We start from the raw sequence: 26,850 nt of genomic DNA on the forward strand, positions 1-26,850 counted from the left end.
GCGCCACAGAAAAAAACCTTTCCGTTTTCTTTACTAATGTTGAGCATGACAAAACGCAGATAAGCAGAGAATTTTAAGGTAGGGATTTTATTATCTTGAAGACAAAACATTTGAAGAGAAGCATTTTAGGTTTCATTCAACTTGCCGTTAATTTAGCATTAAAGAGAATATTATTATTTGCAGTCGTTTTCGTTTTGCTGGTCATTTTGAGGTTTATTTTGTTGTTTTTAGAAGTGTGAATATATTCTACAATGTCTGTTTTAGACTGCACAATCCTTTCATTCAATAATTTTGGGAAGTAGAATTGTTTTCTGGTTTGGGTTGCAGCTTGCAACATGGGATGTGATGGTGTGTCCTGAAGTAAGACAATTTGAAAACCACAGGTATAGATAAGTTGTGAAAAGGCAGTTGATTTAATCATATTGTCACACTATTTCTAGTCACAGTACCAGAGACGAATGTTAATTTTGCTGTACGTTTCACATCTATCACCAGGAGTCCAGTGGTAAGAGTTTGGCGCTCTCACCGCCACAACCTGGGCTGCGCACACCTAAACTTTGAATTATTTTTAAGGTGAAAAAAAATGTGCGTCAGAATGTTCAGAATTTTTCAGGGGGCCGGACCAAATGTGGGGGTGGGCTGTATCCATAATTTGATGGTCACTGGAGCACAGTATTTGCGTTCCGAGCAAAATGTCAGGATGAACTTGGCTCACTTGCAAAGGTTTCCAGAGTCAATTTAAAGGGAAAAAAAATAATTCATGAAAAAAAAACAATATTGACTTAAATGATAAGTAAAAAAAATACATGCGCTATTATATAAACATGCCATTTTTTATATTTTTTAAATACTCGTCAGTTGACTCAACTGACATAGCTTGAGTATCACCTGGAACATCACTGTTTGATGTATGAGGGTTTGATAAAACCTATGAATTAATAATAATGACAGAGCCTGTGTCCTATCTTAATAAACCAATAAACCTATCTTAAAAAGTGTTGAGGCTCATTTGTCCTCAGTGGTTTCAAAACAAGGTACGGACACAGTTTTTTTTTTTTTAAATGTCACAGAATATTGCAAACGAGGATACCAGCATACAGTGCAGACTGCCCTGGGCAAACAGGAATGCGCTTCCTGTCCTGTTATAGCTCCGCCCATTTCTACCGCTTATTCAATCAAACTGCTCTAGGTGCTTTGCTAGAGCTTCAGGGTAAAAAGTTTGTTTTTTGGTAAAGTGTCTGCTGTGGCTTTTCCTCATAAAGTGTCTCAACAATTAACAGATTGTTTAATGAGCTTCCATATAGAGGATTATTTAGAAATCTACAGGAAAAATGGTTACTGTTGGTATAACAACCTGTCAACAGTAGTTAAAAATATCTCCTGGACAGAATCCAATTAACGGACTGCATTGTATCGGCCTTGCACATGCAACAATGGTCTCAAATCTCCACAAAAAAATGTAAAAGGCTGGGCAAAACATGACCACTGTGATCTCTGCAGTTTGTATTCTCCCTTGTATTTGTTTAAAACAATTTCTGATTGCTTTACACACTACAGTGACATCTATAGGTCAAATCAAGCATACTTTCCTTTTAAACTGCCATTGAAACAGGCGTCACACCTTTCATAATTTATATTTTGACAAGGAATGTTAGATACCCCAAAGATTTAGCACCGATCCAGATACCCAAATCTTGAGTAGTCTTCTAAACCAATACTACATGATACAATCAGTATCAGTAAAAAATGATATTTTCACTGAAATGCTTTTAAATTCCAACATATTACTGGCCTTTGATATTGCATTAATTCTATGGAAAATTACTATTCCATTTATTTTAAGTTCCTGATTGTAAAATGGCAACTAACAGATATCCAATACTAGTATTGACCACATTTGTGACAGCCAAAATACTTTAAAAAAGGCTGGTATTGACACGGATACCTGATATCGGTCCTCCTAAGTTTGATCATCCCAAGTATACGTCTCATCTCATCTCATCAGCCGTACCGCTTATCCTCATTAGGGTCGCGGGGGGGCTGGAGCCCATCCCAGCCATCTCCGGGCAGTGGGCAGGGGACACCCTGAACTGGTTGCCAGCCAATCGCAGGCCAAGTATACGTATACTCATAAATTGTAAGTATTTAACAATTGCAGGACTTTAAACAGGTTGCTGTCTTACAGAATATTCCGTAGTGAAATAACACCAGGGTTGGGTAGGGTTACTTTAACTGGATTACTTGTAATTACTTTTGGATTACTCCAATACCAAATATGCTAATAAAAGACAGAAGAAACTAAATATGAATAAAATTACTAAATTTTGTATAGGCTTGGGGAGTAACGGAATACATGGAACGGCAAAAATGATGTTGGCAAGCTGTTTGGATTTATTTTCATTTTGTTTCTGTCGCATTTTATGTTAGTTTTGCCGGAGATCAAAGAGATCAAGGCCAGGAGAGAAAGCTTACCACGTGTTGTGAGTCATAATTTTATCCATATTTAGTTTCTTTTGTCTTTTATTAGCATATTTGGTATTGGAGTAATCCAAAAGTAATTGAAAGTAATCCAGTTAAAGTAACCTTCCCCAACCCTGAATAACACATAGTTGGTGATATGTGATTTTTTTTTTTTAGAGTAGACCAAGATCAGAAAACTGAACGGACAATAACAAGTAGGTTGTCGTTCAACTCATATTTTACAAATTATTCGAATCCTGCTACTTTCAATTAATTGCTGTATGAAAACAAGACTGCCGAGATCAAAATATCGTGTTTTATTTTGGAATTGAATGCCGGCACTGTATTAGACCAGTAAAATTACTTTGTGAGTGAAATGTTGTTGCTCATATTTTAGTAAAAAAAACATATAATTTTTATGGTGTTTTATGCTAATGTAATTTTAACCATCTACCATTGTCAATAGTATTACACCTTAATCTTTTTTTTTTTTTTTTTTTGCTTTTGAGGCAGTCAAAAACATTTGGAGGAAATAAATGTGTCACCAAACAAACATAATATGATACATTGACAAGCTGACATATTATGAAACATTACACATCAGCCTGACCTTAGAAGTGACAGAATTATTTGGATTTTAACAAACCCAAACTTACAAAAAAATTGTGAATAAGTGTGACAAGCGCCACTAAAATGGCCGAGCCAATCACAGCTTCCCGAATTAAAGAGTCGACAACATAAAAACAATGGCATACGGCTTCCCCGTGTGGGATGCTGGGAGCACGGCAGCAGACAAGAAAAACATGCCGAGTAATCATCACAGCCAAAAAGGTCATTAGCTGCTCTCTGGCTAGTCCGGGGGATATTGCCAGTGCGCAATACTGCAGCAAAGCCATCAACATTATTGAATTCAATTCTCTTGAATGTCATTCATTTTAACGTTGTGAAACAATGTATGCAACGAAATTAGACATGGCTCTCCAGGGAAAAAATGTAATACTTAAAAGCAAAAAAAAAAGGACCGTCAGGATAAATAGGCGAAAATATTCACAACATAGTACTAGAGACAATAGTGGAATGGAAAAACAATAACACATCGAGACAAGAGTGAAATGAAAAGAAGTGCAATAACACTTAGCAGCAAAAAAAATCTAAACAAGTCACAAAATATATATTTTGCAATAACCTTTAGCAGCAACAGAAAAACTAAACAAAATAAGTTCCAAGATATAAGACAGTTTTGTGCACATGTTTAGAGTGGTGAACCTGTTTTTCCTTGTTTTAAGGGACCTGCAGAGGTTGGTGGATAAAACACTTTATAATGTTGATGGCTCTTCTACAGTATCGCAATTCCGACAATGTCCTCTAACTGGGCAGAGAGCATCCAATGATATTCTGTGCTGTGTTAATGGTTCTCTGTATGTTTTATCTGTCTGCTGAGATGCTCTCAACACACCGTGACGGTATATGCCAGCAGCTTCTGTTCCAGGTTGTTCCTCCTGAGAACCCCAAGGAAGTGGAGTCGCTGCTGGACCTTCCCCACCACAGCCCCAGAGTTGGAGGACCAAGAGAGGTGTTTGGGGATGTGCAAAGAACTAAGAGACTCTTCTCAACCCGAGCACCACCTCTTTGACCTTTTACTCTCTGGTAGGCGCTACAGGTCCGTTGCATACAATGCTTCGCCACGTAAATATCAATGACAATAAAGACTGTTCTGTTCTAATGGGAATACTGTATCATCTCCATGATTGTGTACCACCTGGAGAGCCCAGAGGACTCAGATCCGGATAGAGAGTCTGGTAGTCATACATAGGACCATCGTCTTCGTCTTCTGTGCTGGGGACCGATGTCCTTGGTGAGGATTTTTTACTTTGACTCTCACGTGACCTTCGTTCCAAACTGCCGTAGGCCGGTCTCCCCAAGTGCAGGTTCATAGTCACTGGTGAGTACACATACTTACGCCGAGCAGAGGCCGGGCGTTCTCTTTGCTGGGGTAGCGTCTTGACGATAGATTGCGCCATTTTACAAGAGCCTGAACATATCGTTGAGGGTTGCGATTCCTCATCTGGCTCTACTTCTACAGACTGCTGTGAAGAATCTGTTAACTCGCTTATTTCAACACAGTCTCCTGAAATTTGGTGTTCCGGGGTGGATGAAGGGATTTCTTGAAGCTGGTGATCGGCGGTGGCTGGAGAAATTTCCTTGAAGAGATGATCGGTAATGGATAGATGGATGTCCTCAAAGTCTGTAAGAGTATTATTAGATTTTTTCAGCAAATATTATTTCTGCAAATCTGCTGGAAGTCAGCCCAATAGGATTCCTAACGATACTATGTTGTATGGATATCCAACAAACATGGCGTGTTGATTAATACAATGTTTATGGAATATCCATTAAAAACTAAATCTTCCTGTTTTGATCCTCTAGAGCAGAGATGTCAAATTCAGTTTGGCTCTGGAGCCAGATCCCGACTTTCGGTTCCCAGGTGGGACGGATCAGTAAAAGAATGTTAAGTTTTTTTTAACTTACTGTAGTTTTTCAGTTTTATACTTTATTCTTCAGCCTAAATTTGTAACCTAAATTACATATTGGATGGATGTGCAATAACAGCTAGCAGCAATGAGCGACAAGGCCTCTTTTATGAGCATATATATATATATATATATATATATATATATATATATGTATATATATATATATATATATATATATATATATATATATATGTATATATATCAGAAACTGTCGCAATTTAGTTTAAAATAAAAGCTTGATAGAGAATAATGTTTGCTTGTGTACCAGGACAATATTAGCACTCTATGGTGACATTGTCGTCTACTACCGGTCACGATCCAGATTCAGGCCGGAATGGGCAAGACGAGACAGGTGTAACAAAAACTTTTTTTTTTGTCTATTTTCTTTATTTTCCCGTAAAACAATTGTTATACGATGTATACAATTTGAATTGATTGAAAAGAAAACATATAAAGTTGACAGGTAGGATATGCACAAATTATTTTATTTTGTACTATTTAAACATGTATTGCAAAAGTGCCAATTTGAACAAAAATAAGTTGAGCACAGTGTTTTAGTGGTAGCAATAAGAACCTACCAAATAATTTCTTTGATGGCTCTACAATCTTCTTAAGGTATCCAATTGCTCTTCCCACTGGTACATGCTCCTAAAAAACAATGAGTGTCTATCAGCATTCAATTCAGTTAGCTTTTGCCGCACATATGACTCAAAATAAATAATATACATTGACTGAAGATACAGTAAATAACAACAGTCAAATATTAGATGATTAATCACATACTGTGCTGGTTGGCGTCAGCCATTTTTGCAGCTCATCCTCAGACTCGGGAGATTCTGGCATGACAGAACACTCTTCTATACTCGGCGTGGAGAATATTTCATCCGTCTGGACCAATTTATTACATGTTTCTGTAAATCACAATTGAGTCTTACACAACCAATCATGTTTAATAGCTGTCCCCAAAGAGGAGTTGTACTAAGATTCTTTACCTTTCGTGTTCAACAAATGTTGGAATCGCAGAGCAGGAAGATTGTGCTTTTGTAGCTCTCCCTTTTGTTCCTGTTTGAATGAAAAACACTAATAAATGATTTTAGTTCGCTTAAGAATATGTTTTGATTTTACACCTTTTTCATGGCCAAATTTAAGCACTCTTTAGGGACTTTCAAAGCCAATTTTCCAAACTTCCCAGTACCATTAAAAGGAGAAATCTGGTGCTATTCATGTATTTTGCAGAGTCACAAATATATCTGCGATTTTTATTCTTGAGTGTGCATTTATCAAGATATGATTTTTAGATCTTGACCAACATGTGTGTAAATATTTTCGAGACAAATCTCTCCCCACTTAGGTGTTGGGTAAAAATGACAGTACGTAATATGTAGCGTATATTTTCAGTTGCAGGAAGTTGTCACCATTATAATTTATCACAGGGAAATGCTACCATAAGTTTTTGCATGGTCCATAATTAATGTACATAATTGATAGGTAATCCCTGCACTAACACATTTAAAAGTGTTTAAGTCGTCCTTGGCACGACCCATAGGGGGCGATGACGTTTCATAGGACAATGCCTGCAAACTAATGCCAGCTGCCGTTAATCATGAGGGAAGAATGCAATGGCAAAGCAAAGCCACCAGAGAGAGACTGGTCAAGTCAAGTCAAGTCAAATTTATCTATATAGCCCTCAATCACAAAAATGTCTCAAAGGACTGCACAGGATTACAATGGCACAATTACCTGATCTTAAACCAACATGCGGGCAAGGAACAACTCAAAACCTCAGCGTGAGGAAAAAGAGAAACCTTGAGAAGGGACCTCACAAGTGGTATCCCCCTTTCAGGATGACCAGGGTGAAATACATTTAGCATTACAGTACACAAACATAGTAAACACTAGGTAACATGTTGAAAATTTGTCCGGAAATATGGTCAGTGTCATTTTTAACAGACTTGAGGAACATGGCAACAATTTCAAGCATTCACAGGCACTTCACCAAAAATTGAAGAACTTATCAATCCTTGAAAACTCAACATTAAAATTCAAGCATTTGCAAGGATTAACAGCACCCGTACGAACCCTGTAATTGATACAATTCGTATGTAACGTATTAATGTGCTCGGCGTCTGCAGATGCAGAATGAGGCACGCAATTTTTACGCCTCATGGCAGAGGGCGATAGTGAGACCAATGATTCTTATTTGGTGAACACCTGAAACCCCAAATAAAAGAATCAGTGATATCATTAGCAAGCTAGTAGAAAGAAAAGCCAGACAGTATTTGTTTCAGCAGTGCATAAACCTAATTTATGAATTAAGACAATAAAATGTTTGTTTTCTATGCTCCAGTTTATATATTGCTTTCTTTCTCTGCCAGTCAAATAATGAAAAAGATGTAGGTTAATTTATCTCAAAATCAGTCTGTGCCTCGCGAGACACAAAATTCACTGCAGATGACTGGTTTTAAGACTGGTTAACTGAAATGACTTGTATCCAGTTAGCTGTTATTACACAACCTGTTTAGACTTACTTGAATTTCTTTGGTGAGCTCATAAACCTGCGCTTGCAGACAGTAGAACACGTCATGGGTCTTGGACAGTTTTCTTTGCTCTGCTGCTATGTGCCGATGAAGTGTACTTTGAAGCAATTTGTTGTTCTTCTCTAATTCCTAGAAAAACAAATCAATAAACGTAAGTGAGTATGTAACTATGATTGTCATTTAGACACTGCTCCATATAATAGATAGATAGATAGATAGATAGATAGATAGATAGATAGATAGATAGATAGATAGATAGATAGATAGATAGATAGATAGATAGATAGATAGATAGATAGATAGATAGATAGATAGATAGATAGATAGATAGATAGATAGATAGATAGATAGACAGACAGACAGACAGACAGACAGACAGACAGACAGACAGACAGACAGACAGACAGACAGACAGACAGACAGACAGACAGACAGACAGACAGACAGACAGACAGACAGACAGACAGACAGACAGACAGACAGACAGATAGATAGATAGATAGATAGATAGATAGATAGATAGATACTTTATTCATCCCCGAAGGGAAATTCACATTTCCAGCAGCATCCCTGAGCTGAGAACAATACAATAATAAAGCAAAAAGAATACAATATACAAATACCCAGTGTGACGTGCAAATGCCCACTGTAGCGTGTTATATAGAATAACTAAATAGTGCTACACAGAATACATATTGCAATAAGATTCGGTAATATGCAATGTAGGTGGTGTGGTTTACTGTGGGCTTTTACTCTGCCGGGTAGAGTTAAAGAGCCTCATGGCATGAGGAAGAAAAGATCTCTTCAATAAGACCACCCTTTCCTGACATTGTGATTTATCTGTCCTCCAGTTATTGTTTTTTCCACACATGTGTTTGAAAATGGTGAGAGAAACGAAAATTGTTCTTTTCTAGTAATTAACAGTCGCTTAATTCAGGAGCTGCACAGGGAATTTGCATTTCTTGCTACATATTCATTCATACATGTGGTGTCGTGTAATACACTCCCCTTCCTGCGGTGTCACTGTATACTTATGCGCAGCCTTGTACTTGTGCTAGAGAACTACCGAAGAAGAGGTTGAGTAAACACTCTATGACTGTACCGTCCGTGCCTGTCTCTGAATCCGACTGCAACCCGACTACATACACAACATATTGGCGACGAGGATGACTTGGATCGGAATTTCACAACCCCCTGCTTTGCTTGAAACCCCGGGTGAGCCTACGATGTTGTACTCCACGTGGATTCAGATGTTCGAAAATTACCTGCTAGCATTGACTGCTAACGAAATGCCGGACAAACGAAAGCGCGCACTACTGCTGCACTGTTTAGGCACAGAAGGGCAGAGAATTTTTCTTTCCCTTCCTGACACTGGCACTTCTTACAAATCCGCCTGTGATGCGCTAGAAATTTTCTTTGTACCGAAGATTAATGTCGTTGCTCAGCGTACCAAGTTCCGTCAGCGTGCTCAGAGACCGGGCGAGACCACTGCTCAGTTCATTGCCGCATTGAGGGAATTAATTGCTAACTGTGACTTTGGCACGTTTGCTGATGATATGATCAGGGATCAATTCATTGAGAAGATGTCCTCTTCGAGAATCAGAGAGCGCTTGCTGCTGGAAACGGACTTAAAGCTTGACAAAGCGATCGCTATTGCTACACAAGTCGAATCTGCTATTTCAGAAGCTAATGCTATTACTCATGTGCACGTGTCCGACACTCCTGTGAAGTTTGTGCAACAAAGAGATAAAAGGAATCAGAGCAGTACACATACACAGCGCTCGAGAGATAAAAGGAATCAACACAAAACCTGCTACCGTTGTGGATCCAACTCTCATCTAGCAAATGACCCCAAATGCCCTGCTAAAAATGCAAAATGCAACCAATGTGGAAAAATTGGACATTTTAGTAAAGTGTGCCGCAGCGCAATTCCTACTCGATCAGTAAGAGAAGTTACTGTCCCAGAACTTACTGTGTGTCATGTAGCCCCTACAGCTGCAGTCCCAAAGCGCCTTACATGTACAGTTGCTCTCCATGCGAATGATGAACAGTCAATTAATACTGACCTGCTTGTGGACACTGGTTCAGCAGTTTCAATTCTGCCAGAGAGAATTTACAGACAGTCATTCATGCACTTGCCTCTCTCAAAGCCTACTGTGCGTCTGGTGACCTACATGAAGAAGCCAATTCCAGTGTTGGGCTGTCTTCAACTTACTGCTACATACTGCAACCAGAGTGCACATACTGACTTCTACATAGTTCCTGACGGTACTCCACTACTGGGAATGGACCTGTTCACTGCACTTCGCCTCCACATACAAGATGGGCAGATTGCAACACCTGCCGCATCGGAGATGAGTTACACTGTCAACACTACAAATGCTCTAGGCGTTGCTACAGGTTTTATACACAAAGTTAAAGTGCGTGCAGACGTCCCTCCAGTCCAGCAAAATCTACACAGACTCCCATATGCCGTGCGTGACAAGGTGTCGGAGGAGCTGACGAAACTGGAAAATGATGGCATCATGGAGATGGTGGCTGCTGTGTCTCCTGATTTTTCTGCAGTCACTGCTGATGAGCTCTCCAGTGCATGTGAGGAATGTCCAGTGCTACAGAAGGTGCGACACTACATGCAGAAGGGATGGCCTCGTACTACAAAAGGCCTTGACCCCCTCATCGTGCCTTACTTCCGTGTGCAAAATGAGCTTGCCTTGCAGAACAGTGTCATTGTGCGTGGCACGCATCGTGTTGTGATACCACAACAGCTACAGGGAAAAATGATCCAACTTGCTCATGCTACACACCAAGGGATAGTTCGCACAAAACAAAGACTGAGAGACTTGTACTGGTGGCCTGGAATGGATTCTCACGTTGAGCTCGCCATCAAATCATGCACCACCTGCTTGCAGCATGACAAAACCGCAACCACACGTACTGCACCATTACAGCCTGTGCCTACCCCAACTGCTGCCTGGGAAAAAGTTGCTGTGGACATTGTTGGTCCTATTCACTCTGCGCCTGCTGATTGCCGCTTCGCCATCACCCTCATTGACTATTACAGCCGATGGCCTGAGATTGCCTTCTGCTCAAATGTTACTTCTGCCTCTGTTATGACTTTTCTTTCCATTGTGTTTAGCAGAGAAGGTAATCCACAGGAAATTGTTACTGACAATGGCCCTCAGTTCGTGTCGACCGAGTTTGAAGCATTCCTTAGTGACAGGAACATCACACACCGTCGCAGCTCTGTGTACTACCCCCAAGCCAACGGTGAAATTGAGCGTTTCAACAGAGTCTTCAAGGACTGTCTACAAACAGCCAACATCGAAGGTAAACCACTGAAAGCCTTCTTCACTGAGTTTTTACAGACTTACAGAGCCACACCACATGCTGTGACTTCAGTATCCCCCGCTGAACTGTTGCATGGTAGACCACTGAATACAAAGCTTCACATCACAGGTCTTCACTCCATGCGTCCCACTGCTGACAAAGGCAACATGCTACAAAACATACAAAACAAACAACGGAAGTCCAAACGATACACCGACAAACGTCGCGGTGCAAAATCACCCAGCTTCCAGATTGGCTCTGCGGTTCGCATCCGCAAACCTGGAATCATTGCGAAAGGACACTCAAGGTTCACCAAGCCACTGACAGTGGTAGCTCAAAAGGGTCCAGCCACTTATCTGCTGTCTGATGGAAAGGTGTGGAATGCTTTCCACCTTGCCCATTCTTCCACCTGTGCTGCTGTTTCAGCGCCACAGCCTCCTGATAATGATGCTTGCCTCCTGCCAAGCGACCAAGTCGCTGAGCCACCCGAAACTGAAACTGTGCCCTCAACACATCCCTCTCCTAGTGCACCGAGAATACGACATGCTCCTGCATGGCTTCAAGATTATGTGACTTAAAAAAAAAAAAAAAAAAAAAAATACAGAAAAGATGTGATGATGAAAAAAAAAAAAAAAAAAAAAAAAAAGACATGATGAATGTTCATTGTTAAAAAAAATTGTCATGTTTGGTTATGATGTGATCTTCATACAGTCTGCTTAAGTTTACAAGGTTTACACACTTTTGCTTACCGATATTGACAGTATAGTTCCTTACGTTATTGCTTACCTCTGATAAATATTTACCGCTAATCGGGTAATGAATATTGAAATGTATGTTTTCTACAAGCTCATACTTACCGAAGAGTTATTGCGTATTTTAGATTAATGCTACTGTTGTGTCCTATGCTAACAAAAAGGGAATATGTGGTGTCGTGTAATACACTCCCCTTCCTGCGGTGTCACTGTATACTTATGCGCAGCCTTGTACTTGTGCTAGAGAACTACCGAAGAAGAGGTTGAGTAAACACTCTATGACTGTACCGTCCGTGCCTGTCTCTGAATCCGACTGCAACCCGACTACATACACAACAATACACACATCTTTGCCATGTCAAAAACAGCAAAGCTACATGTTAGCACTAAGTGTGCACACAAAATAACTAGGTTGTGCCAGATCTCTTGCCCCACTCTCTCAAAAGAAATTACTTGTTTTGTGTATAGGGAATTTGGTAATGTGATTTTGAATTTAATATAACAATTATTAGTAGGGGCAGCTCGGCGGCGCAGTGGTTAGCGCGTGTGCGGCACAGTTCTGAGGTCATGAGATCAAACCTCCTGTGTGGAGTTAGCATGTTCTCCCCGTGCTTGCGTGGGTTTCCTCCGGGCACTCCGGTTTCCTCCCACATTCCCAAAACATGCATGTCAGGTTAATTGGCCGGTCCAAGTTGTCCCTGGGTGTGAATAAGCGAGTGAGTTGTCTGTTTCTGTGTGCCCTGCGATAAGCTGGCAACTAGTTCAGGGTTTTCCCTGCCCTCTGCCCGAGGATGGCTGGGATGGGCTCCAGCACCCCCGTGACCCTACTGAGGATAAGCGGTGCAGATAATGGATGGATGGGTGAATTATTAGTAGTAGTAACTTACATAGTTCCTTTTAAAAATGATAATAATATCAGTTTTAAAGCTAAGAAGGAATAGCAATGCAGAAACAGGTTTTTTTTTTTTAAGGTACTGATATTGATTGAGGCCGACACCATTACCAGGTGCTTTTTGGTGGCCATTTTGCATACAGGAATCTGAAATTAAAGTGACACTGAATCTGAAATTAAAGGGACACTATATTATTTGATCACTAAATGTTGCTCTATTGGGTAGTACAATTTAAAACAAGAGCAGCAAAGCACAAGGAAGAGCAAAAACTATCCATCTATAGATCTACCCATCTTCTTCTGCTTATCCAAGTTAGGTCACGGGCAACAGGGAAGCACAGCCAGCTTATTCGACGGGATCCAGACGCGTTCCCAGACCAGCCTAGAGACGTAGTCTCTCCAGCATGCCCTATGTCCTCCCCGGGGGCCTCCTGCTGGTGGAGATACTCGATACACCTCCCAAAGGAGGCATACAGGAGACATCTTTATCAGATGCTCGAGCCATCACAGCTGTCTTCTCTCAATTCAGAGGGGCAAATGCTCAACACTGAGTTCGTCCTGGATGACTGAGCTTCTCATGATATCTCTAAGGGAGAGCGCAGCCACCCTGCAGAGGAAACTCTTTTCTGGATCTTGTTCTTTCGGTCATGATCCAGAGTTCATGACCATAAGTGAGGGTAGAAACGTAGATGGACTGGTAAACCGAGAGCTTTGCCTTTTGGCTCGGATCCTTCTTCACCACAACCGACCGGAACAGAGTCCGCATGACGACAGATGTTGCACCGATCCACCCTACCCCGAGATATTTGAACTCTTACACTTGGGCCAGGATCTCAACCCCAACCCAGAAGGAACATGCCCCCCTTTTCAGGGTGGGAACCATCGTTTCGGACTTGAAGGTGCAGATCTTCATCCCGGCTGAGGCTGAGAAGTGTAATTTCCTTGTAGTTGAAACACACTTTCTGGTCCCCCTTCTTGCAAAAGAGGACCCCCATCTCAGTCTGCCAGTCCACAGGTATTGTCCTTGAAGTCCACGCGTTGTTGCAGACGCGTGTTACCCATGACACGCCCACAACATCCAGAGCCTTAACAGTTAAGGCAACCAACAATCTTCTGGCAATACAGAGATTTAATTTTAGGGGGTGGCTCCGGTGGAATACACCACCAATGAAAGGGCTACCCAACACAATTTCTGACTCAGAGTGTGTATCTTTCTCTATCTGAAAGAGTTTCTTAATTTCTAATCTCAGATTTTAACCTTGACAACAAGCCTCGTTTCTGTCGGGGCTATGTTCTCTAAATAAATCTTCATTCCAACTTAACAACGCAGAGTTTCAATTTGCCACTGTCAACAATGATCGAGCCAGTTCCTGCCAGAATTCGACAAAATACACTTTATTATATAAAATAAAAACAAAATTTATAAGTATTAGTATTTATTAGTATTTATTAGTCCAAGTAATAGTATTTTTTAAAGCACTTTTATATGACGGTTAATGTATTTTGTATGATAGTTAATGTATTTTTGCTCATTCAAATCAATATTCATTAATGAATGAAGTTTTTTTAACCACTGGGAGAAGTTAAATATTAGAAAATGTCCGTTTATACATGTAATTTTATATATATATATATATATATATATATATATATATATATATATATATATATATATATATATATATAATCAACGAAGTAAGATAATATCCATATAATTGTTTAATAAAATGAAACTTCATGGGTTATAGAATCAAATTGTGCTTGTAAACAGGAATTGAAAATTGTGATTGTTTACAAAACAATAAGGTTAAATCCCACCGGTAGTATTTATTCCTTTGCACAGCCAGTGCAGCCTGATTAAAGGTCTCTTGATTTTCCTCATTCTGTGGTATTTTTTAGTTTTTCCTTGGCCTAACGTAGTTTTCAGATGCGAGGATGTTGTAATGATAGTCTGTGCAGCCCTTTGAGTCATTTTGTGATGAATGGCTACACAAATAGATGTGACTTGACCTCCGTGGCCAAGATGTTCCTAAACATACCCATATCCGCTTGTTTTTCTCCTTCAGATCAATGGTAGCCTCATCCAATCTGCGGCTGAGGTCTTCCCTCTCCAGCATGGTGGGATTATGGAAGACCTGCGTTTCCAGCTCCAAGATCTGTGCTCGGGAGTTCCGCAATTCCCTCTGAGAATCTTGCAGCTTCCTCGCCAGCGAATCGCAGCTGGAACGTGTCTTCCCGAGCAGCTTCCGTATGGCCCTGACTTCATTCACGTGCTGATCTTGAATCTAAGGAGGGGGCATGGATTGAGATTGTAGAATTTAATCTGAAATTATACAACATGCGCAAGTCCACTCTTGGTTTTATGTTGATGTCAATTGGCATAGTAGACATAGTTTAGCATGCACTTAATGTGGGGGAATTAGCTCTTAGTCAGTAATGACTTTGCCAAAAGCATTCCAGCCTGGATTACAAGGATATTTGTTTAAAATACAGTGGAACCTCGGTTTTCGAATGCCTCTCAGTTCGAACAAATCGGGGTCCGACCAAAAATCTCGATGTCTGCTTCGCTGTTCGGTCAAAAAATTCGAGAGTTCGAATGCCGGTAATGCGTGAGTGTGTACGCTAGGGTGCGATGCTGAGCGGCGTACGGGTGTAGATCGCTCTTTTCCTGACCAACTGTTATCGCGTGCGGACGTGATTCGTTTTGCTTTCGCTTTTAATATAGGTGTACGAAGTGTTATAGCCCCTAATTATGCCTCAGAAGAAAGTCGGTGCAAGCAGCAAGGTTGCTACAGGTGAAAAAAGAAAAGTAGTGCGTACAACTATTGCATTTAAGAAAGAAATAATAGCAAAATATGAAGGAGGTGTGCGAGTGTCTGATCTTGCTAGGGAATACCCCACTGTCCACCTGCGCCTTCTGCTGACCACCACTAAGGTAAGAAATCCTATTCCTAATTATTTTCTTTATCCTTTTTTTTTACTTTTACATGTTCATGTTAGCGTAAACTTTCGTACGGAAGATTACGATAACGCAAACGTACGATTAGCCTGGGTTATCTTTGTTTACGTTAAACATTCAAGTTAAACATTCAGGGTGTTGGAACAGAGCCCCCTTTCCAATGAACCGCTCACCACTTGTTGTGGAGACCCAGGTGCTAAATGACTTGTAAACGACCTGATTTTTTTATTTTTACATGTTCATGTTAGCGTAATCTTTCGTACTGAATATTACGATAACGCGAACGTACGATTAGGCTGGGTTAGCTTTAGTTTACGTTAAACATTCAAGGTAAACATTCAGGGTGTTGGAACGGATTAAAACGATTTACATTATTTTTAATGGGAAAAATGATTTCGGTGATCGAACAAATAGGTTTTCGAACACGGTTCTGGAACGGATTATGGTCGAGAACCAAGGTCCCACTGTACTATCGAAAAACAGTTGTGTCGTTGGTTTATTTGGAGAAATCCATTTACATGAGGAATTACTTACAGCGGTATTTTCTTGACATTGTTGAAAATGTTTTTTTCCCTGCACAACCAAAAATGTTGGTCCTATAATTATACGTCAAACCCAATTGTGCACGATATACTTTATAAATAAACTACTCTAAAAATCCTGTGTGTGTGTGTGTGTGTGTGTGTGTGTGTGTGTGTGTGTGTGTGTGTGTGTGTGTGTGTGTGTGTGTGTGTGTGTGTGTGTGTGTGTGTGTGTGTGTGTGTGTGTGTGTGTGTGTGTGTGTGAGACGTATAGGCTCTGAAACTGTTGAACCAATTTTCCTGAATATGTGCACCCTTTTACTTTAGGCCTCTGTAAGGGTCTTTACCTACATTTCGTGTCACGGCACACTCAAAAAATACCCAAATAACTCAACATCTGCTTCGTGGGTCTGCTTTCATGGGGTCTCTAACGCCCTCCTGTGCCCAAATTGGGTACTGCAGCTCCCGACCATAAAACACTCCAAAAAGCGGAATCCAATCTTCTATCGGAATCAACATCTTGATTGATGCAACTGTTTCTTATGCAGATGTTTCAACAAACCACAGACCCAACAACCTCACCCAAATAGAATGTCCAGCTATGCCCGGCGATTTGGTTAAAGAAATAGATAAATACGACCGAGTGGCCAATAATTTTATTAATTTTAAGTACAGTAATCCAGCCTTACGGTTTAATTAAAAAAAATACTGTACGAAATATTTATAGTGGTTTTTTTCTGGTGTATATGGACAAAGAAAATGACTTGCAGAAAATAAAATCCTTGCTCAACCACAAATGTTAGTCCAAACTGAATTGTGCACTATATAACTATAAAATGAGTATAGATGCGGGCAGCACGGCGAGGCAGTGGTTAGCGCGTGTGCGGCACAGTTCGAAGGTCTTAGGAACCTCCTGTGTGGGTTCAAATCCAGCTACTGGACTTCCTGTGCAGAGTTTGTATGTTCTCCCCGTGCTTGCGTGGGTTTCTTCCGGGCACTCCGGTTTCCTCCCACATTCTAAAGACATGCATTTCAGGTGGATTGGCCGGTCCAAATTGTCCCTAGATGTGAATGAGCAAGCGAGTTGTCTGTCCCTTTGTGCCCTGCGATTGGCTGGAAACCAGTTCAGGGTGTCCCCTGCCCACTGCCCGATGATTGCTGGGATGGGCTCCAGCACCCCCGCGACCCAACTGAGGATAAGCGGTGCAGCTAATGAGATGAGATGAGATAATGAGTATAGATGCCCTACTGGCCAATATTTATGCTAATTTAAATTACTGTTATGTAACTTTTTCGTTCTAATTTCATTCTAATTTTACAGTTTTTATAAACAAGCAAAATTGTCTGATATAGAACCTGGTGAAAACTTTTTTTTTTATATGACAGTGGAAGAATACAATTTTTTAATGATTATTTTATTATTATTTCCCTCTAATTGCAAATTTTCGTCCCCAAAGGATATGTTAGTATGAAGAGGAAGGTTTATTTTGAAAATGTTATGAACATCATGGTAATATGTATTAAATGAGGAAAGTACTGCTAATGAAAATGTGCTGATTTGGTGCCACTCCCTCTCAAGGTTTTTGAGTTTTTCTTTGCCCCCATGCAGGTTTTAGATCAGGGGATGGTGTAGTAGTTGTCTGTACGGCCCTTTGAGACTTCTTGTGATTAAGGGCTATACAAATAAACCTAACTTGACATTTTACTTATAAATAAGTTGCTAAAAAAGTGAGATTGGGGGAAAAAAAACACTGAATGAATAGCACCAACCTGTGAGATGTTTCCTTCTATTCGATGGTACTCCTGCACTGCCACCGAGTGGCGATGCAAGACATTCTTCATTGCTTTGGACTGCGTCTTGAACACCATAAGCTGCAGCTGCAGGTCGCCGTTTTGTCTCTTGAGATCTTTAACGTTGAGGTTATTTGAGAAATCAAAGCATTTCGGGTCATCGTTAATCGGAGGCAACTTGAACCTGTAATCTGAAAAGAATTGGATGGCATCAACAACGGGTCGGAGCAGACATTGAGAAATGCAGGAACCCACCTCCAGTGCTTCTATAAGGACTGAGTTTGTCCTCCAAGATTTTGTGTGGTTGGCTCTTGGTGGGCCCCGTGAAGATTCCAGGCAGAGAGCGCGACGAAGATGGAGATGGACATGGCTTCCCATTGCACAACGCTCTCTCCCGACTCCTCCTGAACGCAAAGTCCGGCAAGTTCCCGCTCATCCCGTCCTTGTGGTTCAAAAGACATCAACTACCGACTTTTTATCCAGAAACTCTAAAAACTTAAGTCTTCTAAGTAGCTCACCGAATCCGACTCGAGCTTTTATGACGTCACTAAGTCAAAACAAAGAGTGAGGCGAAATGTCACTAAGGGCCTAATATGGTCATGATATCACGTGATCACGTTGTTTACAAAACAAGACGCTAGAATTTGTAATTAATTTTCAATATATTGTGCCCCCCGAAAAGGGATTCATCTATGGAATGACTTAGATTCTAACAGTAATTATGTCTCTTATTTGTATCGATGAAAATAATTATATACTAGGCATATTTTCGATAAATATGCTAAAGAAGATTACTATATCACGGGTTACTTTGGTTATAATCAAATTGAGTTGTTTTGATATCAACGTTTCGAAACATTGTATGCAACAAGATTAGACATGGGCAGCACGGCACCGCAGTGGTTAGCGCGTGTGCGGGACAGTTCTGAGGTCATGAGATCGAACCTCCTGTATGGAGTTTGCATGTTCTCCCTGTGCTTGGGTGGGTTTCCTCCAGGCACTCCAGTTTCCTCCCACATTAATTGGCCGGTCCAAATTGTCCCTAGGTGTGAATGAGCGACTGAGTTGTATGTCCCTGTGTGCCCTGCGACTGGCTGGCAACCAGTTCGAGGTGTCCCCTGCGCACTGCCCGAAGATAGCTGGGATGGGCTCCAGCACCCCCGCGACCCTACTGAGGATAAGCGGTGCAGATAATGGATGGATGGATGGATGAAGATTAGACATGGCACTCCAGGGTAAACAAGCAATAGACAATTTAAAGAGAAAAATAAAATACAAGACTGTCAGGATAAATAGGCAAAACCATTTACAAAGTAGTGTGTAGAGAAGCCATGTCCAAAGTTGGACCCGGGGGCCAGTTACGGCCCGTAAACACATTTTTACTGGCCCGCGGCCTCTGTTATGAAATTAATGTAATGTTGTAATGTTGACCGCAGTAAAAAATATATTTGTAAAAAAAAATCACCTTTTATCAGATGATTTCATTAGCCCTTTGGCCACATTGCCCACAACTTTCTGTGAGAATTTTAGCCTACCTCATTTCAGACATGACAACTGTAAATAAAAAAAGGAAAGTTGACTGTGAGGGCCGCCACTTCCTTGACAAGTGGAAATTGGAGTATTTTTTTCACCGAGATCCAAAACAACTAATAATTTGCCGTGAGACTATGGCTGTTTTCAAAGAATAAAATATCAAGAGAGCAGACGAAACATGCTCACTACAATTAGAAATAAACGCTGTGAAAAGCTGAAGCAGCTGGAAGCTGTTTTAACAGCACAGCAGCGCTTTTGCACAAGACCCCGTGAGTAAATTGAAAATGCTACAAATTCAAGCTACGCGGTTTATTAAAGACTGTCTCATGAAAATGGTCGGGAAAATGTGTTCTGTGAAGAAGCAGGAGTTTGCCAATATTCGCCTGGCTAAATAGTCGGCCCTCACACAATTTTAGACGACCAAATCTGGCCTACTTTCAGAAAAGTTTGAATACCACTGCCTTAGAGACTGGCCTAAGTTATAATAATAGCGCAATCAAAGGATAGTGCATTGTAACAGTAGTGACAATGAAAAGCAGTGCAATAACATTTCGCAGCAACAAACATTCCTAAAGAAGTTGCGAGATATACGTTTTCATAGTTTTGCACGCTTGTTTAGGGTGGTTATGGCCCAGGGGAAAAAAAAAATTTCCAAGCCCGTTTACCCTTGTTTTAAGGGACCTGTAACACCTACCAGTGGGCAACAGGTCAAAGAGTTAGTGGCAGGGGTGAGAAGAGTCTTTTATAATGTTGATGGCCCTTCTGTGGTATCACAAGCCACAGTCCTTCAGTACCCTCACTGGAACTCCATCTGGGCCAGCTGCCTTCCTGGGGATGCTCCTGAAATACTAATGTGTGGCTGGTGGTTTTCAGTAGGTATGGTGTGTCTGCTGGTGGCATGCCATCTTCAATACAAGCAAAGGTGAAGTTTAATTTAAATCCTCTGCTAGTGATCCATCAGCCCCCATAGTCACAAGTTTGTGGCCCCTGAAGTTTGTGACCTTCTGGAGGCCCTGACACATCCTCCTTGGGTCTTTTGTGGCGAAGATATCCTCAAACCTCCTCGTGTAGTCTACCTTAGCAACCCTAATGCATCTCTTCAGGTCTGTCCTGGGCATGCAAAAAAGAGCCTTGTCCCCTTGACCTGAAGACGGTGTTACGGTCTTTGAGGAGAGTCCGAACTTCAAAAGTCATCCAGGGTTTTTGGTTAGGAAAGAACATGATTCTTTTGTAACATTTTACATACAGGTTTTTATGGAAGACATCACATTATTGGTGTACACTTGTAGTTCACAACTTCCAGCAATTATGTTTAAAGCAGTCCTGCAGCTGAGAGTGAGCACCCTCAGGTCATGTTTGACTTTGATTATATGTTGTAGGAGTCACTAGCGTTATAATTCCAGGTCTGAAATGTCAATTTTTGGCAGGTGGGATTATGTTTTGGCAGTTAGGGTTTTGTTTGGTTGTTTTTTATTTTGAATATGTATTTCCTGCAAGAAAAAAAAGGAATGGCAATTAAAAGCTTCAGCCTACTCACTTTGGGTACATGTTTATGTATTAAATCGCTGTATTGTAAAGCTATTTTTTTTTTCAAATATTTCATTGTTTTATTTTGTTAATTAGTGGTTTGTACAGTGCCCAAATAAAAAGGCAAAAATAAATGGACAAGAGAAAAAAAAGGTGTCGATAAAACTGTTTATTAACTCGAAATGATTATTCAGAAGTTGTTTCTAGAAAACAATTCACATTGAGGAAGAAAAACATTGAAAGACGAAGGATGGGATCAAGGTATATTGAATGTAAATTAGGTTTTCAACGTGTCTTTGCAACTGAAGGGGAAATTCTTTGCTTAGTATGGAGCAAGTCTGGGAAAACTTTTCTCCGGAAGAATAAGCCAAATATTTAGAATTAGATGATTGTTAATTTGTTTTTTAATGTGTTGGAAATGATATACACGTTGGGAACATTCCTGGTTAAGTAAGCATATCATTTCAAAATTAAAATGATTATTATGCTTTGGGGAATAGACGCTCCCCTACTTACGACCATTTGACTTAAGTAAAACGGTCGATATAAACCTTTTTTTGGGGGTTGTCGAAAAATATCCGGACATAGCTGTAAATTCGATTTTGTATTGTGCACCTTTATCCAAGTTCAGGACAGTACTTTAGTGCTTTTTTTCTGCCGCTACCAGTGTATGGCCCTGAGAGATCACCCATTATCTACCCCAAAGAAGAAATCCGCTTCCTCTGACTCGTTCGTGAGTAAACATACTATACTGTATCTCCAGCGCACAAAGAACATTGACATTTTTATTGTTTAATATCTCATGCATCCATTCAATATGGTTGGTGTAAAGCGTAAAGAAGAGACGAGCCGTTTCTTTTGCAATGAAAGTGGAATAAAAAAGCTTGATGCGGTTGAGAAAATGGTTGGATCGCTTTTTTACGGCCACCTTCTACCACGGAGGAGGAAGTCGCCTAACTTTAAAAGCTTCCAAAAGTAAGTTAAACTTAACTTTATTTTTATAGAGCATATTATTTTATTAAATGTTTAATTTTTAGTACAAAGCAATACAGGTTACTTGTACAAACCTTAAACATACATTCCATACAAAATATGACACTGAAGCAACTTACTAACAAATTCAACTTACGAACGATTGTTCAGAACCGTTCGTAAGTAAGGCAGCGTCTGTACAGTATATTTGAACTTTGGTTGCTGGAAATGGACAATTTTGGCGGGTTGAAAATAATTACAGGAAGCGAACACAAATCTTTTTTTTCCCCACATAATTTATCATTCAAAATTACGTTTCGTTTTTTCGAATTGAGGGAAAACTGTTGTTTGGTATTTTGGCATGTTTTTTTTAAATTTTATGTTTTTCTCTTCTTTTGACCTCAGGAAAAAGGTTCAAATCAATTGAAATGAAATGATCTGCATTTACATAGCGCTTTTCAAGTCAATGACTTACCAAAGCGCTTTACAATGTGCTCCATATTTCCCAATAGCGGCCTTGCAGCTATGTAAGGCGCCAACCTGCTTATTGGGGGCTTTAGGGGTTCAGTGTCTTACCCAAAGACACTTCGGCATGTAACACGGACGAGCCGGGATTCAAACTGGGATCCCTTGATCCCAAGACGAGCACTCTACCTCCTGAGCTATTGCCGCCCCCAATTCAAATCCACAATTTCATATAACTGAAATGAAAACTGGGAAAAAAAGGCCGACAGGTGAAGGCCAGAGATTTTGTTGGTCCCGTGCCTCAACTGCTTTGACACCTTTGACACTCGTGTTTTTTCTTTAAAAAAAAGAAGCTATTTTAAAATTCAATCTGTAAAAAAGATTAAGAAATTGAAACTTGTCTCGGATTAATTTCCAGAGCAAAAAAATATGACCTGAGCATTTATAATTTCAAATGAGGAATGTTTTGGTGACCATGAATTTTGGGTGCACATGGGCCTTAGAAATCATTCTCGTTAAAGAAAACAGTTTCCAACATGTTTTATTAAGATTGGTCGATTGAAAAAGAAAATCACACTCACATAATAAATTATGAAGGCAAGATAATAAAAAAAAAAGTGCAAGTTAGTCTGAATGAGTAGCAATATATTTCTTCCCATGCGACAAGTATTTGCAGAATTCCCAGTTGCATTTCAGTTTTTAGCTGAGGGCTTGCATACCGAGGGTTACCACCTTGTTGCAAACAACCAACCAGCATGTAATTCCCACGCCACCTGGAAAACAAAAGATTTGTTTCAGTCTTTGATTGACTTTAACCCAATTTACCCTTCACAGCTATGGGGAAAGGCATAGACTACGACTGAAATCAATACTCAAAGCGATGCACCGAGTGGCATTATTACCTGCAACTCCAGTTGGGAAAGCCACCATACGTTCAACAGGAGCGATCCATTTTCTAGGAACCACTGTCACGGGGTCGGAGTAATATTTCCAAATCAAAGAGATCATTAGCGCAGCCTGACAACAAAAACACATAGAGCACCATCAGTTTTTATTCCTTCTAAACTTGAATCGTTAAACATTCATTATATTATGTCATAAATGTGCAGTCAGAAATCAACATGTTGACATACTTGTAGTAGGTAAAAGATTATGTTGACAATCCATTTCATCTTGGCTTGTTGTGCAGTCCTGGATTTTACTACCAAGAAGAGAAAAAATACATTACTAGCTGCTACTGGTGTCTTAGTCCACAGACAGTTGAGTCTGGCGAATTAGGAAGCGGCTCAAGTTGCTAACGTCTATTCATTTTCTGAACGGCTTATCTCTATTAGATTTGCAGAGCACTATGGGACAGGCAAAAATTCCCACAATCTCAAACCTAGGGACAATTTGAACCTGCCAATCAACCTATTATGCATGTTTTTGGGGCATGGGAGGAAATCCCGTAGCTCGGAGAAAATCAAATCAGGCACGGAGAGAACATGCAAACTCCGCAAAAGGAGGCCACTAACTGGAATTGAACACGGGAACTTTATCCATCCATCATTATCTACACCGCTTATCCTCAAGAAGGGTCGCGGGGTGCTGGAGCCAATCCCAGCTATCTTCGAGCAGTGGGCAGGGGAGACCCTGAACTAGTTGCCAGCCAGTTGCAGGGCACACAGAGACAGACGACTTACTCGCTCATTCACACCCAGGGAAAATTTGGACCGGCCAATTAACCTAACATGCATGTCTTTGGAATGTGGGAGGAAACCAGAGTGCCCGGAGGAAACCCACGCACACACGGGGAGAACATGCAAACTCCACATAGAGAGTTCGATCTCAAGACCTCAGAACTGTGCCACACATGCGCTAACCACTGCGGTGCCGTGCTGCCCCCTAGGGAACTTTACATTTATTAAATTAAACAAAAATAAACCGTAGAGTTACAAAAAGGCACCTATTTACTCACAACCAAACAGACTATGTACAATAACGCGACAATATTAGCAATCTACCATGATGTTGTTATCTGCTGCAAGTGATGGAGATGGTCTGGGTTAGAGCTAAAATGGGCAAGATGAGATCGGATTAACAAAAGAGTTTTTTTATCCTAAGTATGACCAATGACAAAAAAAACGTATAAAATACAGGGAAAACGTTCAAGTTGACAGGTATGAGTTCTATAAATGGCTTAAAACACATCTGTGGCTGCATTTATTTCCCATGCAACACCATACCAGTCAACGTTTACATTTTCTCAGTATTTGCTTATTCAATTAATTTGTGTACGCTATACCACAAATTCTATAAGGAAACTTTTTTCTTAAACCGTTCTTGTCTGGATTTTTTCAGCTCTACTCCATATAGTCTTGTTCACTGGTAGCAGACGACAACATCATTGTAGATTGCTAATAGGGTCTCAATACACCGACAAATGTTATCCTTGATGGAGCATTTATTGTTCGCGCATATTCTTTACGCAAAATCCTCTACATACTCGGTTTTGCTGTGAGTAAATAGGACAAGGATAGTGTTTGCATACCTGCCAATTTCTAAGTTTGTATTTTTTCATACACTATTTAATAATTTCTAATCTTGTGCCAGTGTCTGAAACCCGTGACAAAAAGTTACCGGACACCAGGGCAGACAACTCTGAAAAGTTCCCTGCCCAGCCATAAAGTTGCCTGCCCCATTTTTCACAACTTGAAATACAATAAGACGACTAATCGCAAAAAAAACTGTTGTTGCAAAGTATTAAGGATTGATAATCATAATATATAACAGAACAACACCTTAAAATTAGGTTTATTATAAATTTACTTATAACATTCATTCCATGTATATGACATCGCTGTCCATTTGCCATTAGTATATACCTGTATTTACTCATCTTCATTCATGCAATGTTTGCGTTGTGTCATCTGCTACAAGCCACGTGAACTCCTCTTTCCACTATGCTTTCAATGTACATTTACGTTTTGTAGCATCATAAGCTTCTTTCGAATCTTTCTTATGGGGCTGAGGTTTTGACTCGATTCCTAACCACTTCTCCATCTTTCTTGTGTTCTCTGTGCGTCTACTTTGGAAAAATAACATTTTTTTTCCTGGGGAAAAACAATGTTTGAATACACTGCTACGTATAATAAGCAACAATAAATGTACTGCCAGTGGGGAAATAATTAAAAAAGATTCTGAAAGTACTGTATTTTTTCAATTGTTTGATTTTCAAATTAAAAAAAACCTTTTTAACACAAAATGATCTTGGATTTTATTCTACATGGTCTGTCTAGCTGTGAGCAAATAGGTGTCGCGTTGTGTTTGTAAGGTTAATTATTGCATTGGCTGGGTTTGACAGGTATGCAACACTCCCCCCAAAAATATTATTATTATTATTATTATTATTTATAATTCAGCCAGTATCAACCATCAACATATCTACCGGAAATAATTTTGTCACGCGAAGCTATCGACGTGACTCGTCGCCTTCGATCGGCGCCGGGTTTTTAGACCCAACTGCTGTGTTGGGAGTCATTAGGTGACCAAACCCCCAATTCCAGCCCTTAATGCCAAGCAGGGAAGGGAAGGGTATGGTCAGGGTTGGGTAGGGTTACTTTAACTTGATTACTTTTGGATTACTTCAATACCAAATATGCTGATAAAAGACAAAAGAAACTAAATATGAATAAAATTATGACTCACAACACGTGGTAAGCTTTACTCCTGGCTTTAATCTCCGGCAAAACTAACATAAAATGCGACAGAAACAAAATGAAAATAAATCCAAACAGCTTGCCAACATCATTTGTGCCGTTCCATATATTCTGTTACTCCCCAAGCCTGCACAAAATTTAGTAATTTTATTCATATTTAGTTTCTTTTGTCTTTTATTAGTTTATTTGGTATTGGAGTAATCCAAAAGTAATTGAAGGTAATCCAGTTAAAGTAACCCTACCCAACCCTGGTAATGGTTCATGTAAAATTCAAAGTGTTTAATTGAGGACAGTGTTGAAATGCAGTTACCGTGAGTTTTGAGCTGATCCGTCATCTTGTTTATTTTGCGTTCTAGCCGGGCGTATCGGGCAAATTCGTCCATCATACTTATAGAAGATTGCTCTTTCTTCATCGCCTGGATTTCAGCCCTCATCTCGATCTCCTGTTCAGCATCTTTTTGCACCACCTTCGATAGCTGGACAGTTAATTCAAAAGAAGCATGTTCAATAATTCTGTCATCAATACCACAATCATACTTAGGATGTATATGATTGCTCGGACGCAAAAGTAATACTTACAAATGAAGAAATGCTCGGCAACAGTGTTTTCATGAGATTGCAAAGAAATACAGACCCCAACACCACCAGCCAAGCGTAACTAGCCTCCATGTTTACTGATTTGTTTTTTTTCTTCTTCGCAAACAATTTTAGACACGGTGTTCCTTCGATTGTGGCGATTTACCGCCATCTAGCGGATAGAATACTCAATGCGTACCCTCCCCTAAAAAGCACAATTCGACCACATTTTCCCATTAGATATTTCATATCTTCAGTAACAATTGGGTGTGTTTTGGTTTCTAAATTCTGCATTGCTCTTATTTT

General features: G+C 40.2%; 2 protein-coding genes across 2 annotated transcripts; both read right to left on the reverse strand.

The window, feature by feature from the left end:
• Positions 1 to 2,311: 2,311 nt before the first annotated feature.
• Positions 2,312 to 18,301, reverse strand: LOC148358780 (lebercilin-like). Its single transcript, XM_088345576.1, has 8 exons — positions 18,029 to 18,301; positions 17,753 to 17,964; positions 14,542 to 14,787; positions 7,523 to 7,660; positions 5,987 to 6,056; positions 5,778 to 5,905; positions 5,573 to 5,642; positions 2,312 to 4,705 (listed from the first exon to the last, which is right to left on the reverse strand). Exons 1-8 carry the CDS (start codon positions 18,207 to 18,209, stop codon positions 4,197 to 4,199), a joined length of 1,554 nt encoding a protein of 517 aa, XP_088201702.1. The 5' UTR covers positions 18,210 to 18,301; the 3' UTR covers positions 2,312 to 4,196.
• Positions 18,302 to 22,795: 4,494 nt separating this feature from the next.
• On the reverse strand, positions 22,796 to 26,652 carry get1 (guided entry of tail-anchored proteins factor 1). Its single transcript, XM_088345461.1, has 5 exons — positions 26,548 to 26,652; positions 26,279 to 26,444; positions 23,404 to 23,471; positions 23,173 to 23,287; positions 22,796 to 23,043 (listed from the first exon to the last, which is right to left on the reverse strand). The coding sequence occupies exons 1-5, from the start codon at positions 26,635 to 26,637 to the stop codon at positions 22,970 to 22,972; spliced, it is 513 nt and encodes a 170-aa protein (XP_088201587.1). The 5' UTR covers positions 26,638 to 26,652; the 3' UTR covers positions 22,796 to 22,969.
• Positions 26,653 to 26,850: the final 198 nt, after the last annotated feature.

The sequence above is a fragment of the Urocampus carinirostris genome, chromosome 10, assembly GCF_059441175.1.
Source record: "Urocampus carinirostris isolate Australia breed hairy pipefish chromosome 10, RoL_Ucar_1.0, whole genome shotgun sequence".
In the NCBI taxonomy this organism is placed as follows: domain Eukaryota; kingdom Metazoa; phylum Chordata; class Actinopteri; order Syngnathiformes; family Syngnathidae; genus Urocampus; species Urocampus carinirostris.

What these genes read in the sequence shown, in the direction of transcription:
- LOC148358780 (XM_088345576.1), bottom strand. Translation starts at nt 18,209, where the DNA reads ATGAGCGGGAACTTGCCGGACTTTGCGTTCAGGAGGAGTCGGGAGAGA. An exon ending in TAGAAGGAAACATCTCACAG is followed by an intron (nt 14,788 to 17,752) that starts GTTGGTGCTATT and finishes CCCCCTCCTTAG; the next exon opens with ATTCAAGATCAGCACGTGAA. An exon ending in GCCATCAAAGAAATTATTTG is followed by an intron (nt 4,706 to 5,572) that starts GTAGGTTCTTAT and finishes ATACTCTTACAG; the next exon opens with ACTTTGAGGACATCCATCTA.
- get1 (XM_088345461.1), bottom strand. Translation starts at nt 26,637, where the DNA reads ATGGAGGCTAGTTACGCTTGGCTGGTGGTGTTGGGGTCTGTATTTCTT. An exon ending in TGCCGAGCATTTCTTCATTT is followed by an intron (nt 26,445 to 26,547) that starts GTAAGTATTACT and finishes TTAACTGTCCAG; the next exon opens with CTATCGAAGGTGGTGCAAAA. An exon ending in TAATCTTTTACCTACTACAA is followed by an intron (nt 23,288 to 23,403) that starts GTATGTCAACAT and finishes TTTTGTTGTCAG; the next exon opens with GCTGCGCTAATGATCTCTTT.